The following is a 16263-nucleotide window of genomic DNA, read 5'->3' as shown; positions in this document are numbered from 1 at the left end:
CAAAGTTTCAGAATGAAGCAGTGAATTAAATCTCAAAGAATGAATGGGTTAGTGAGGCAGTGCATTAGAGAATAACGTAAAGCCATTTAATATGGCTGGGAGTGGCTTTGTGTCTCTCATACCTCCTGCATAGCTCTGAGAAGAAGATGGGATTTGTCCCACAGGAGTAGAACAGCCTTCCCAGATTGAACATTTCCTCATTCAATCCTCCTTCCATTCCTATCTCTCCATCCTCCTAGAGTCCTACAACCCTGAAATGTGTCTGCAGTCCTTTAATTCTGACCTCTTGATCATCCCTGATTCTAATTTCTCCACCACTGGACATCTTTCAGGGTTGTGGGACAATAGGAGGATGGAGAGATAGGAATGTGAAGAATAGAGGGAAGATCGAATGAGGAGATATTAAATCTTGGAAGGCTAATTCCCTCCCGGGGGACAAATCCCATCTTCTGCTTCTGAGAGCTATGCGGGAGTTAAGAGACACACAAAGCCATTTCCAGCCACATTAAATGGCTGTACGTTAATCTCTAATGCATTGCCTCACTAACCCATCCATTCTTTGGGATTTAAGTCACAGATTCACTCTGAAACTTTGCCCATTAACCTTTATCGCATCAAAGTATAAATCCCCAGGATGCTGTTCCATTATCTTCCTGGGTCCTAAGCTATGTCATGTTCCAATTTCCAATGAAGAAACTTAGAAACAGGATACAAGCCAGGTCAAGGCTTTACTCCATCTACCAGAAGACATTGTCAGATGTACATTTGTGGTCCATCACAAGGAAGCCTTCATGGGAAAGGGTGGAGTTGGTGAAAGCTTCACATTAAAAGATAACAGGGATTCCTAGCCTTTGCTGTGATTGATGTTGCTAAAGAATGAAATTAATGGATCTGCATGACATGGAGATTTGACATTATAATTGTACCATTTAAAGACAGAGAAGATGGCACTCTGATACAGGCCTGAGTGTGACCGTAGGGTAGTACCTTGCTACACACAGAATTGGCACTTTAGCAGTTTAGAAATGGAATGCAAGGGGATAATGTGCACAAACCTTTATCCACAGCATTGCTTCAGAGTGCCAGCTATCTACGTCACAATGTAATTGACATCCTGTTGCTTTGTTTCACTATGTACCAGAAAAGGAAGATTAAAGCCTCCAAGAGTAATAAAGAAATCTGTATGATATGGAAATGGATACACACCTGTTGGTTTTGGAGCCGTATTTCCAGCTGCGGACTTGTCATCCTTTGGAAGTGGATGGAAGAAAGTGTAGACCAGATCACACTTGGGAGAAAAAAAGACAATGATTATTTCCATTCAAGTCGTATGTAATCACTGGGTCCAACGGTAGCTTTCCTGACCTGTCCAGGCTGAAACAATGTAGGGAAAATTAGGGCTGCATGGGGAATTGATAACTGGGTTCAGAATCTGCCTTTCACCTCCCATCACAATATCTGTCTATTAAAACACTCTCATCTTCAACTGCTCCCAAACATATCTAACTTTGTCTGCTTTAACAATCCCAGTGCTCCGAGGAGGTGATTTCCTCTACTTTCATATGTGAACGTTTTCCTGAATGGCCAGGTTTTAACGTTAAGATGACATTTTAGCAGCAACTTCCTGCGATGGGAACATGTGACAGTGCTGCATTCTAATTAGCTGATAACCCACAGGTCATAGTGACATTGTTTCACACTGTGCTGGACAATGGAATGTATTTATTGTGATATCTGAACAATCATCCATTACCATGCAAATTGTACTTGGATTGAGAGACTAGGAATGGAATAATTTGACTGAAGCCACTGGCAAAAATACAGATGTAATGTGACAAGTCTTCATTTCCCTTTATTTGTGTAAGGCTTTAGATAAATGTTGCAGCTCTTTTCAGAAATACATCTGCTACCCATCTCGGGTTTTAGGAGTTTGATCTTGATAAATGAAAAATCTAACATGGTGATCTCTTTGCTGAAGTAGAAACACATAAGGCTGCAGATTTAGTTTCACAATAAAACAGAATTTTATTCTGCAAAACAACAAAAAAAATGGAATAAAACAAAGCTATTGGCACATAACAGTTTAAAAGTATTCAAACATCTGACAAAACAACTTACAGTTAATCAAAATCCAGAGAAAATTTCCTTCCCAATCTGAAGATCTGACTTGACTGCTTTTTTTACCTCACCTCAGTTCATGTCTTGTGAATTGAAAAACATTTTCCTTTGACTCTCACAACTGAGTTCCCTACAGAAATAAACCTATTCTCTCAACTGCGCTGTACAAACCACCTCCACGTCATTTTAAGAGATGCTAAACAAATTTTTTGTGTCAGTATTTACTATGGAGAAGGACATGGAAGCTAGGGAACTTGGGGAAATAAATAGTGATGTCTTGAAAAGAGTTTATATTACAGAAGAGATGGTGCTGGAGATCTAAAAACACATAGAAGTAGATAAATCCCCGGGACCTGATCAGGTATTGCCCAGAACCCTGTGGGAAGCTAGGGAAGAAATTGCTGGGCCCCTTGCTGAGATATTTGTATCAAAGATAGCCACGGGTGAGGTGCTGGAAAACTGGAGCTTAGCTAATGTGGTGCAATTATTTAAGAAAGGATGTGAAGAAAAACTGGGGAACTACTTACCTGTGAGACTGATACCAGTGTTGGGTAAGTTGTTGAAGGGGATTCTGATAGACAGGCTTTACATGCATTTGGATAGGCAAGGGCTGATTAGGGACAATCAACACGGCTTTGTATGTGTGAAATTGTGTCTCACTAACTTGAATGAGCTTATTAAAGACGTGACAAAGAAGACTGATGAAGGCAGAGCAGTAGACATGGTCTATGTGGACTTCAGCAAAGCTTTTCACAATGTCCCACATGGTAGACTGGTTAGTAAGATTAGATCACATGGAATCTAGGGGGAGCTAGCAAATTGGTTGCAAAATTGGTTTTAGGAGACAGAGGATGGCAGAGGAGGGTTGCTGTTCAGACTGGAGGGCTGTGACCAGCAGTGGATCACAAGAATTGGGTGCTGGGACCACTTTTTGTCATTTACATAAATGATTTGGACATGAATAGAAAGGGCATGGTTAGTAAGTTTGCAAATGACACCAAAAAAAGTTGTGTAGTGGACAGTGAAGAAGGTTATCACATAGTACAATGGGACCTTGATCAGGTAGTCCATTGGGCTGAGGAGTGGAAGATGGAGTTTAATTTTGATAACAATGAGGTGTTACATTTTGGTAAGGCAAACCAGGGTAGTACTTAAAGAGAGAGACCTAGGCGTGCAAGTGCATAGTTCCTTGAAAGTAGACATAGTGGTGAAGGTAGCGTTTGGCACACTCGCCTTCATTGGTCAGAACACAGAGTATAGGAGTTGGAATGTCATGTTCCGGCTGTATAGGACATTGGTGAGGCCACTTTTAGAATACTGTGTACAATTCTGGTCACCCTTCTATAGGGAGGATGTTAAAATTGAGACGGTGCAGAAAAGATTTACAAGGATGTTGCTGGGACTGGAGTATTTGAGTTACAGGAAAAGGCTGAATAGGCTGGAGCTTTTTACCCCTTGAGCGTCAGAGGCTGAGAGGTGACCTTATAGAGGTTTATAAAATCATGAGGGGCATGGATAGGGTGAACAGTCAAGGTCTTTTTCCTACGTGGGGGAGTCCAATACTAGAGGGCATAGGTTTAAGGTGAGAGAGGAAAGATTTAGAAAAGGGACCTGAGGGATAACTTTTTCATGCAGAGGGTGGTGCATATATGGAACAAGCTGCCAGAGGAAGTAGTAGAGGCTGGTCCAATTACAACATTTAAAAGGCATCTAGATGGGTACATGAATAGGATGGGTAAAGAGGGATATGGGCCAAATGCTAGCAAATGGTACTAGATCAGATTTGGCTGTCTGGTCGTTTTCTGTGCTGTATCAACTCTATGACTTCAGTCAGGTCTCTTTCTAAACCAAAACCAGAAACCTTTAACACATTTATTTTTAAAAACTTGCTCATTCTGATTCCACTAAGCTAATGGATATTTCTTCTTCTTCTTCTCTTGTAAAACCCATGATATAAACACACTTCCATTAACTCTCCAGGAGACCTCCAACCCTCTGGCTCTGACAAATACTGGTTTGAAATCATGGCTTTGAAAAGACTGACCTGGTTAATTATTAAACCTTTCTTTTCCACAAAAAATAGACTAATACCCATATGCCACTAGTCTGAAATCTTAAGTAAAAAAAAGTTAATAAATATAAATTACACACTTTTTACCACCATACAGAGTTTCAAAATTATGTTAGGACTAGACATAGTGGGTAGGGAGAATCTGTTTCCACGAGTGGAAGAGTTAGCAAGGTGAGGACAAAACTATGGTAATTGGCAAAAGCATTTATCTTAGGGGAGGGGAGTCAGATGACAAAAATTGGCTTTATGGCGCAGGTTGGAAAGCACTGCCCAAAACAGTGGCTGGATATTCAATTATGGTCTTCAACATAGAACGTACATAAGTGAAAGTGAAAATATGTAGGGCTGAGGGGAATGTGTTGGGGTGTGGAACTAAATGAATAACTGATACAGAGCCGAGACAGGCGGAGTGTACTTCTCCCATGCCCTATCGTTTTGATTCTGTTATGAGAAAAGGTGGTCGGGGAGATAGTTGTGGTGAGCAGTCGTAGGATCTGGTGAGAATATGTGGTTACCCAGGAGTTACATTAGGTTTTAATCTAACATTTCCAAGGGTACTTATTCCGTTAAGTCCATTGAATCCAGCCTATGTCACCAAATCTAACTCACAGCTAGAGAAATTCATGGAGGATACTGGAGAACAGAGGGATTGTCCATTGGAAGCTGAAGCTTTCTGGGCAATACTCTGGTGTTTCTGTATGTTGGGACTTCCACAGCATTTCAACATCGAAAAGTTTGGCCCAGTGTCTCTATGGCAGTGTTGCCACTATGTTTAGTTAGCGTACTTACTGGAAATCTAACAGTGTTATTTGAGTAAGTATAAATTGTAGATATTAAGAGCGAGCTGTCCTTTTAAAGTTATTGTTTGTGTACGGTGTGTATAGTAGTCTGAATAAGCCACATCCTTCAAATTAATCTTGGGCTATGGGCAGCTTATATCATTAAACGCAATTTGACATCAAAAAATGCCTTAGTTTTTATGCCTCTGACACCCTGAATGATGCCGTAAATTTGACTGAAAAATAACACACATATTTGAGTAGATTCCCTGTGGCACTGCTTACAATAAACTGAATGCTGTACAGTTTTGTAAGGTCAGCATTGCTAAAGCATGGATTGAACTATGTCTAATTCTGCTAAAGTGGAACTGTTCCAATGGCTAGGTGTCATTAAGTAAACAGAAGCTTGGGTCAGCCAGAATGCTAGTGTTTCCAGAGTTAAGCGAACTTTGTGTTTTGGAAAATTGTTAGTTTCAGGCTATAATTGAGCAGTACTCAATATTCTTAGAATGTTTTAATTTATGTATTTATAATTTGGTCATGGGATATGAGTGCCACTCACTAGGTCAGCACTTATTGCCCATCCCAGATTATATTGCAGAAGTTGCTGGTGAGCTGCCTTCTTGAACTGCTGCAGTCCACATGGTGAAGGATCACCAAGGGTGCTGTTAGGGAGGAAGCTTGAGGATTTTGATCCAGCAAAAGTAAATAAACAGTGACATAATTCCAACTCAGGATGGTGAGTGGCTTGAGTGGGAACTTGCAGAGTTTGGCATTCTCATGGATCTGTTGACCTTGTTTTTCTGGGCGGTAGAGGTAATGGTTTGGAAAGTGATGTTGCAGAAACTTTTGTGAGTTACTGCCGTGTATTGTGTAGATAGTATACACTGCTGCCACTGTATTGTGTAGATAGTATGCTGCTGCCTGGGATGTTGCAAACCATTTCTAATATCATATCTAATGTAAAAAGTAAAAACAAATCTACAATTATGTATATTTTACAGACCTGGCACCATTTCTCTCTTGCCTCTAGATGGCATACTGACAGTATTTCCCTTTAAGGTGAGCAGCTACTCACTCTCAGGTGCAGTTCTACCACAAGATGGAGTTATCAAAGGCTCCAGTTCCACCGAATGAGGCACATACAACCTCCGGCACCTTTGCCACAGCTAGAAACAACAAATACTCTCCTGTCACACGTCCCTGTCTTTTTAACCACACCCTCAGTGGGCCTTCACGGCATGACAAAGAGCAAAGAATGACACAGCACAGGAACAGGCCTCTGGCCCTCCATGCCTGCAATGACACATTTTGCCCTTCTGTACTAAAACTGTCTTCACTTACAGGATCCCTCTATTCCCTTCCTGTTCATGTATGCGTCCAGGTGCTTCTTGACTGCTGCTATTGTGTCTGCTTCCACCACCTCCTCTGGCAACGCATTCCAGGCACTCACCACCCTTAGTGTGAAAAACTTGCCTCGCACATCTCTTTTATGATTGGATGTCTTTCAGTTTTCATTATTTTACTTCTTTGTACTTTCCTCAAAATTATTCTTCCTTCCCATAAGAAAATCTTGCATTTTTTTTCTCTCTATACACTTTAAAAATTAATTGACACTCTCCATGTCATCCAGATAGAATACAGTTCCGTCAGTGAGATCATTTTCTGCAAGTGATTTTAAACATAGGCCCTGTCTACCCCCTCAGCTGGGTGCTAAAGATCCTACAACACTTTTCTGAACGGGGTGGGGGGGGGGTGGGGGTTGGGGAAGTGGGGTTCTCTCTCATGCCTTGGCCAATATTTATCGTGGAACCAATCATTAAAATAGATTATCTGGCTATTAGCAGACTCCTGTTTGTGGGAGCTTGCTGTGCCCAAACTGACTGTTGCAATTCCTGTGATTACACTTCAGTCATACTTTGGCTGTAACTGGCTTTGGAATGTGCTGATGTTACAAAAGGCTCAAGATAAACAAGTCTTTCTTTGGTCATCCCATCTCTCAGAATCCAGTATCAGGTATCTGTACATTAGGTATTATATCAAGTATTGCTGAATAAAAAGACACATTTTTTGTCAATGCTTTTCATCTTGCGATCAAAAATATCAATGTAGATCAGCACTTTCTTCTCATACATCATAAAATGTTGCTCCCCTTTATGTTGGAACTCTTGTGAACATCTTGATGAGTGCAAGTTCTGCCAAAATGTGTCTCTTATACATTGTCCAATTGTCCAATAAGTATTCTACATTGAATCATTTTTCAGTTTCTTTCTTCTAATGAAGATGTTTTCTAGTGTTTTCCCCATCCCACCACTCTTTCATTGTGGGGAGAAACTGAGTGTAACCTGAAGCAAAAAGTCAAGATCTATCATTTTATAAATGCAAACATTGAAACATGTTGACTGTGGTGACACAGCAATAAGAGACGAATAAGCTGAGTCAGAAGACTTCTGAGAAGTGAAACGGCATGTGTTATCTGACAGTGCTGTGGGGATGACATTGCAGAAACTACATCACTAAATTTCTGTGTAGCAAATTCGATAAGTGAATAACAAGTATTCACAAAGCCTGAAAGCAATATGAAATCTTAAACAACTAATGCCTCTCCTTGAGTTCTTTCATTTAGAATTCTGATAGAAGGGCATTTTTTTTAACCATTTAGCAAGCTATTCCTTGATTTTACCTAAATAATTTTACTAGCTCATCACTGTGTTGACTGATAAACTCCCATTGTTTAATAAGTCCACGAATAATCTTTCCTTAAAATGAACCATTATCAAATTATGCAGTGTTATTATTTAAAAATCCTCTTCCTAACCTTTGCATACACTTCGTTTTTCCTCCTTGCTTTCCACAGTTATATCACTTGCATCCATGTATTCAGCAATGTAACCCATTTCTTTGATTTTTCAGCCTTTCTCTGATGATCTAAAACTTGAATTCTCTCTCCCACACACAGAATCATAGAATCTCCACAGTGTGGAAAGAGGCCATTCGGCCGATCGAGTCCACACTTACCTTCCAAACAGCATCCCGCCCAGCCTCATACCCCTATCCTACTCTGTAACCCTACATTTCCCATGGCTAACCCACATAACCTGCACATTCCTGTACACTGTGGGCAATTTAGCATGGCCAATCCATCTAACCTGCACATTTTTGCATTGTGGGAGGAAACTGGGGCACCCAGAGGAAATCCACAGGAGAACGTGCAAACTCCAAACAGACAGTCGCCCGAGGGAGCAGTGCTCACCACTAAACCACCATGCCGCCCTCAAAATTATTTCCAATCTCTTATCGTATTTCCAACTTCCCAAACACTCTCAAACTGATCTCATAAACCTCCTTGAACCTGCTCATTAGCTCCCTATTCCTTCTTTATCTTCCTGCTTGTCGCCTCCCCATCCAGGTTGATGCTCTACCTTCCCTATGCAGCCTCCTTGAACCTTCCGTATCTCAGTTGACCCTTGACCCTAATGACTGTGTCCCTCAATCCATTGTCCACCACCTTCACTCTCCCTCATATCAGATATCAACGTGTGCACATAAATATTTACAGCCACAAACACAAATTAATATCGACTTGTTTGTTTCTGCTATTTGCTGATTGGAAAGGACAATCTCACCTCAGCCACTTCAGGAGGAGAGTGGATTAAGTGCCAGATATAACCATCCAGCTCCTCTTTGCGTCTGTCAGCCATCGCCTCTCCTCGGCCAAGCACAAACCTGCTTGGGAAGCTAGAGGCAGAATCAAATTTGGTGAGTTAATGTCTTGGTTTCACAAAGGTAAAGAGAATTTCAGAAAATTTCTTAAACCTTCATAAGAAATGCTCGAGGCATGCTAATTCAAAAATTTCATTTGTTTAAGAAACAAAAAGACTTGTTTATTTTTCCAGGTGCTGTATATTCCTAGTATTTTCTATCGATTCAAAGATTATTTAGTCCTGGATTTGAGGAGATAACAGTTGCTGCACTTCAAAAAACTGCATTTTCAGGAACATTTTGAGACTTCAATGGTGTGTGACATAACTAGCGATGTTGTCAGATCTTTAATTTCTGAGCATGCATATAACAATATATTTTTATCCAAATTAAATGTCAGCTTTAATATTTAATTTCTACCTTTTCCGTTTCTCAGCGAATGATTTAGAACAGACAAGTGTCCACAGTGAACGGCAGACATTTTTTCACAACACCCCTAAGAATCCTTCTAATGTCCTACCTTGGCAATTTGGATGAAGGGAAAAGTAGCCGGAGTTTATTGTGTAGTTCATTAAATTCTTCAAAGGTCCTCAGTATGAATGCAGCATCATGCTGTCCCTCCCGCTCAACTTTCACAACATAGGCCTGTGGATTATGGAATATGAACACAGTTACAAGCTTTTCCTCCAACACTTCAAAACCTGTGTTTGTGACAATAACAGTAGAATCCAAAAGGTGACTCAGCTCTCCATTTAATCAATGGTAGCATCCTATTAAAAAAGGTCTCTAGACCTGAAAGGTTAACTCTGATTTCTCTTCACAGATGCTGAGATTTTCCAGCAATTTCTGTTTTTGTTGTCACATTCTTATGCATGTGCTGAATTGACAGGACAAACAATTAGCTTTTAGTCATCGCAAAAATGCATCAAGAGAACATGTGAAATATTCGCAACCTCTCCTGGCTGCACAATTTCAAAGTTTGAAAATAGAGAGTTATTTGCAAGTGAAGAAAAGTTCTCAAGAGCAACAAAGGACAGATGGTACAAATACTCATTTTTGTTTGGCAAAGTAAATCAATCCACAGGGGAGCCAAGAAATATCTTTACAGTTTGCTTTACAAATTTCTGGTTTTCAGAGTCAGTCGTATACTTTCCAATGGAAAGCTACTACATGCGAGAGTTAATTCCTAGATGGGTGCCAAGTCTAAATTCCAAGTCCGGAGGTTAAAATATAGTTGAAAACTGAGCAAGTGGTAGTAGCAACAAAAGAGTAATTGTGCTAACTGAAGCCTTTCCTGTCACAGGTATTAATTTTGATATTTTAAGTAGATTTTAAGATATTCAGAATGGGTTCAAACATACCATTTTACAAATTTTCCCATTTCCCACTTTCAACGGGTTTGCAAAGATTAACACTTCATAGATTGATACAGCCTTCATAACAAGCTAGATCTAAACAGTTTTGAATGCTGACAATCTCACAAACAAAAGAAAACTGTTGTCTCTGATTGAGATTGTAGACAGAAGAAGGTGGTTGTGTGTTTTGATCAAACACATTATGAGCAAGTAAAGACATAACGGACAATGTATTGGGATAGTACAATCTACTGCAGGTGGTAGATTTTGATTTGTGGTGTTCCCAGGAAAACATATTTAAGGCATTTCATATTATTTCTAAATTAAGCAAAAGGAGGGAATGGAGTATAAATGTAAGGAAATCTTGCTATACGGTACAGTACATTGATGAGACCTCACCTAAAGTATAGTGTGGAGTTTTGGTTACCTTCTAAAGGAGGATGAAGTTCACAGAAGGTTCACTAAACTGAAAACTGAGATAAAGGGGCTTATCCTATGAGAAAAAGACGAATAGGTTGGACTTTTATCCACTGCAATTTAGAAGAATGAAAGATGATCATTTTATGACATAGATATTCTCAGGGGATTTGACAGGGTGAATGCAGAGGATGCTCCCCACCAGGTGAGGAAATCTGGAACAGAAGTTACAGTTTCAAAATAAGGGATCTCCTGACTTAACCTTCTCTTAGAAGGTTGTTAGTGTTTCAAATTCTCTCCCTTAGCAAGTGATGGAGGCTGGGTTATTAAATATATTCAAGACCAAGTTAGACAAGGGGGTCAAGGGCTCTGTGCATGAAATTGCAAGTTTGGTCTATATCAGGTCAGGCACAAACTTGTTTGGTGAAACATGTTTGAAGGGCTGAATGGCCTACGGCTGCTTCTGTTTCAGACGTTTAATGGTTAAGAAATAGTCAAATAACCAAATCTGTTGATAACACCAAGTTAGGTGTTACAATAACTAATGTAAATGGGAGCAAAAGTTTCAAAAGAAATGTGAGTGGACACATCATGGCAGATGGAATTCAACCAGAAGTCATTTGCCATGGACTGAAGGAAGATAGTTCAGAGTATTTTCTAAATGGCGAGAAGGTGGGAAGTGTGGATAAACAGATTTAGGGATCCAAGCATAGAAATCTCTGAAAGCCTGGGAACATTTAAAAGGAAGTGTAACAATGTTGATGTTGATCTCAAAGACTCTAAAGTACAAAATAAGGTTACAGTCATAGAAAAATTTGGTCAGACCCCATTTAGAGTACTACATTCACTTGTGGGTTCTGCACATCAGCAATGATATTTTATGCAGCACATATTGACCAAAATGATACCAGGGCATAAAAGCATTAAAAACAGGAGCACAGGTTGTATACAATATTGTATTCCCTTGAGTACTAAGTCTAAAGAGTAATCTGTTGTGCTGGTCAAGATAATTAAGAATAGATATGGTAGATTGCAAGAAACTATTTCTTCTGGTGGGAAAATCTATAGCAAAGTAAAAATCTTAAAACATCAAAAGATGGCTGTGCCGGCATGGGAGGTAGGGTTCGGACTACTGAGCCCATTCACTGCAGACCAGCTATATCCTTTTCTGTCTCTCCTTTTCTCGTCTTCGCCTTCCTGACATCACAGTGCCTGCAGTGGGGACTCCTGGCTGCAGTAGGCCCGCAGCCTGGACTCTTGGCGGCAATGGCAAAGGGTCAGCTGCACCGGTGGCAGTGTCTGGAGCGGGGAATCCTGGCTTCAGTAAGCCTGGAATTCAGCAGGGAATTTTGGAGGCAGCGACAGGTTGTTGATTGAAGCGGTGTTGGTGTCGAGGTGGGAACTCCTGACTTCGGTAGGCCTGGAGAAGGGACTCTTGGTGATGTGTCAGCAAGAAAGCAACAGCATGAGGAGCCAGGATCTCCTGGAGCATCAGCATCATTATTGCTGTACCTGGAGTGGGGACTTCTTGAGACACTGAAGAAACCCTGGAGCCATGTTTGGGACACTAGGTGGCGAAATGAACTCGATTTAACTATTTTCTTTTTATTCTTTAGCAACTTAAAATGCTGGGTTGTGGTAACAAAACACTTTTCACTGCATTTCCATAGATATATGTGACAATAAAATCATTCATTCATTCATTCAATTAGAGCTAGACGATTCTAGAATGATGTCATGACGTCTCCTCACACCAAGAGTGGAGGAAATCTGCAACTCTCTTCCCCAAAAAGCTGTTGAATTTGGGGTGGGGAGTCAACTATAAATGTCAAAATTTAGATTGACAGACTTTTGTTAGGTAAGGATTTTAGAGAATTAAAATAGAGTTAAGCTACAATTGGTCAGAATCTACTTGAATGGTGGAACTGACTTGAGGAACGTGATAATCATGTTCTTACCATTTAAACCATGCTGTAAAGCTTAACTGAAGTTTTGCCTTTCTCATTATGAGGTCTACACATATTGTTCATACTATTTGCAATCACAGTAAGGGGCAGATCAAAGCTGTGTACATAAATAAGTGCGTAGAAGGGTGAGAAGAACAGAAACCGGTACAGGGAATTTACTTACATATCCTTTATTAGGGTTGAATATTTTCTGATGACGACACACAAACACTTTCTTGATTTTCCCATCGGTCTTTATCGTGTATGTTTTAGGAGCATAGGAGAGTGTGGGATGGTCATCAACCCCAGAAAACTTCATTTGGGCCAAATTGTGAAGGAAGAAGTTGAGTTTGGTCGCCACGCTGCCCAGACTAGATTCAATCAGCCTGTAAATTAGGCAAAGTTTCAATTGAGAATTCACAGCACAGAAACAAACCATTCAGTCTAACTGGTCAATGCTGGTGCTCATTTTCCACATAAGCCTCTTCTAATCAATATAACTGCCTATTCTTTCTCACTCATTTGTTTATTTAGCTTTCCTAAAACAGATCATCTTTTGCCAAATGCATCACGGTCACCAGGCAGCAATTATAGCAATGGACACTGAACTTTTATATGGACTCTACATCCTCTATTGCTTTCATTTATCGATAACTCTCTTAAAAAAAAGTCAGAAGTCACACAACACCAGGTTATAGACCAACAAGTTTATTTGAAATCAAAAGCTTTCGGAGTCCAACACTGACACCTCCACATCATTTCTTAAAATAAATTGTCTTAATCTCTCCCCTCTTCATTCTGGTAATGGCATTTGCTCAATTTCTTTTACTTACTGCATTGTAACAATTGCAATGGTTTTATTTCTTCCATTTAGGCATCTTCTTAATTTGCTCAAATGAAGAGTCATCTATTGTCTCTTCACACATGTAGCAACTCATCCTTGGTATCAGTTTAGAAACTTTCTTACCCATAGTTTTTATACATTCCCTAAAGTCAGTTGCTCAACATTGTTTAGGCCAAACCCTATCAAGACCAGCAGCAGAGAAGTTGGTAATGATCACAGAATATACACTGCTGTAATGTTAGCATCACACAAGTTCCATCCAGTTTCCTGGATGAGTGCAGCTCTGAGAACACTCAGGTGATGCCATGCAGACAAGAAAGTCCAGGACTGTAAGAAACTACAGAAGGTGGTGTGCACAGCCCAGACCATCACAAAAGCAAACCTTCCATCTATGGGCTCCATTTACACGGCTCGTTGCCACGGAAAGGCTGCCAACATCATCAAAGACACTTCGCACCCTGGTAATGATCTCCTACAACCTCTTCCATCGGGCAGAAGATACAGAAGTCTGAACACACGCATCAACAGGTTCAGGAACAGCTTCTTTCCGGCCATTATCAGACTGATGAATGGACTCGCTAAACTCAAATAATGATTCACCTTGCTAACGTTCATCATGCCGAGTGCACGCCCTGTGCAAAGTAATCCATATGCCTCTAAATCTTTTTTGATCTGTACATTCTTTGCTTACTATGATCTGCCTGTACTGCTCATTAAACAAAGCTTTTCACTGTATATCAGTACACGTGACAATAAATACATCAATAAATCAGGTGCGTGGCATACCATTAACCATGAAGAACACCTCTCCAGCACTGATGCAACACGGTTGTACTGGGCTTCAACTACAAAATCCAATGCCACAACTTGTCAACAGGACTTCTTGAAATCTACGAATTCTACCACCTTATGAAGGCCAGAGGCAGGCAGATGGGAACACCACCACCTCAAGCCACACATTATCCTCACCTGCAAATACACTGTCACTCATTCACTGTTGCTGGGTCAAAGGCCTGGACTTTAACAGCTCTGTGGTAGCACCTTCACTACATGGACTGCCAACAGTTCAAGACTGTGGTTCTCCACCACACTCTCAAGGGTAATTTGGAATGGGCAATAAGGTTGGCTTTTCCAGTGATGCCCATACCTTCATAATGAATACGTTTTCAAAAAACACAATTGCCTGTCACTGTTTTGTTATTTTGGAAATCATACCTTGTGAAGTAAGTGGTAGCGTGGGCATCTGTCTCCTGAGGTCGAAGAGCATCATAAACATATCTCAGGTCTTGGATATCGGACAGCTCTGGAATTCCACAGGAAAGCATCTGCGGGAAGAAAAGGGATCCAATTATTTGTTCACCTTCAAGCTATTGAGTTGACTTGAACCAAATGGAGTACTGTCCCAAATAAAGTCAATGCATTAGCAGTGCACGTTAGCTTACCAGCCCCAGAAGATTAAGGAAAAGATCTGTGTGCTTGCGGATGAGATTGTAAGCTTGACAGCACAGGTCAACAAAATCATGGAACCGACTGGAGGGTTTGTCACCTCCGTTAATTACATATGCCATGTCAGAAGTAAAGACAAATGGAGCTCGATCTCTGCAGAAGTAGAAGACGAGAACATTACAATGCAACTGGTGCCCAATTTCCTATCAGGCATTAAATGATGCATTCAGTCTTAGAGGTTGCACTGGAAAACTAATCATTAATGTACCTAACAGTCCAATGTAAGAAACTATTTACGTGCTTACCTCTTAAAGTTGCCTAGCATTTGAGCATGGCCGAGGAATTTGCCGAAATCAATATGGAACATATGGCCACTGGTCTTCAGCATGATATTGTCATTATGTCTGTCACATATGCCCAGGACATAGGTGGCAACACAGCAGCCTGCGCAAGAATAAATGAAATTTTCCACAGCCTAGAATACAGAAGAAAAAAGTGGAAAATACAAATCTGAGTTATCATTGAAAAATCCCTCAGGTAGAACCTACCGCAGTCTTTCTTATTCCACTCCTCGAAGCTTATGATCTGAGACATATCTAGAGCATACGATGGTCCTGTACTTGCAACCAAAGATCACATAGTGGATGCCAATAATCAAACATCTTTCTAGCTCACTAATCAATTGCTTCCTCTATTGCAGCATCTGATGATCTCTTAAAGTATCTCAATAGTTTTCTTTTGAATTTATTTGGGGCAGCTGTATTTGGGGAACAGCCCTGGTGAAAAATGAGGAAGCTGTAGCAGTTTCACAATCAGCAGGATGGCAGGAGGAGCAGAAACACACTGTCTAAGAGAGTATGAACAGACATGGGAGAGCGCAGACAAGCCAGCTTCAGAAGAATGCCAGTTAAGACTCAATAGAAATTCCACAATACTTTTCCAATAACTTTAAATTGGCATTGTCCATAGCCAGATACATCTCTATAATGCTTGCTATCATATGAGCTAGGAAGGGAACATTTGACCCATTGTGCTGGTCATAACTAACTCTATTATGGATGATATTAAGGGTTAAAAATGTTATGGCTGGTTCTCAGTTTAAGGTGAATTGAAAATAGTTTATACAAAAGCAGAAATTGCTGGAAAAGGTCAGCAGGTCTGGCAGCATCTGTGGAGAGAAATCAGAGTTAATGTTTTGGGTCAAGTGACCCTTCCTTAGAAGGGATTTCTGTTTTTGTTGATTTACAGCATCTGCAGTTCTTTCAGTTTTTATTTTGAATATAGTTTATTTTTGGTTTGTTCTTTTACATCTTTGTGTGCTTTCAAACAATGCTTGGTCCACCTTAGAGGCTTTTATCTGAAGAAATCTCTGAGGTTGTTATGGAAAAAATTGCCGAGAGTGGACCTACGCTATAAACAACACCGGTGGGTTTTGGTTTTAAAATCATAAGAAGCCATCAATTTGCTGCGTTTAACTAAAACCCTTTATTTCTTGAGCAAGGAAAAGGGATTGTCAGGGATTACCTACCTGCACCTGGTGGGTGACAGCACGCGACTGCGAGCAAGAACTATACTTTGACAAGGA

At 40.4% G+C, this 16263-nt stretch overlaps 1 protein-coding gene across 1 annotated transcript in view; it reads right to left on the bottom strand.

The window, feature by feature from the left end:
- pik3c2b (phosphatidylinositol-4-phosphate 3-kinase, catalytic subunit type 2 beta) overlaps window positions 1-16263 on the bottom strand; it is a 126592-nt gene that overhangs the window by 6614 nt on the left and 103715 nt on the right. The window contains exons 13-19 of the mRNA XM_048611807.1: window positions 14984-15153; window positions 14675-14831; window positions 14448-14557; window positions 12573-12774; window positions 9191-9315; window positions 8595-8706; window positions 1207-1288 (exon numbers count right to left, since the gene is read on the bottom strand). Of these exons, the coding sequence (XP_048467764.1) occupies window positions 1207-1288; window positions 8595-8706; window positions 9191-9315; window positions 12573-12774; window positions 14448-14557; window positions 14675-14831; window positions 14984-15153 (958 nt within the window). The remainder of the gene's footprint in view (window positions 1-1206; window positions 1289-8594; window positions 8707-9190; window positions 9316-12572; window positions 12775-14447; window positions 14558-14674; window positions 14832-14983; window positions 15154-16263) is intronic.

Source organism: Rhincodon typus, chromosome 25, assembly GCF_021869965.1.
Source record: "Rhincodon typus isolate 14 chromosome 25, sRhiTyp1.1, whole genome shotgun sequence".
Lineage (NCBI taxonomy): Eukaryota > Metazoa > Chordata > Chondrichthyes > Orectolobiformes > Rhincodontidae > Rhincodon > Rhincodon typus.
Note: the sequence above shows the minus strand (reverse complement) of the source record. Positions and strands in the feature narration are given on the sequence as shown.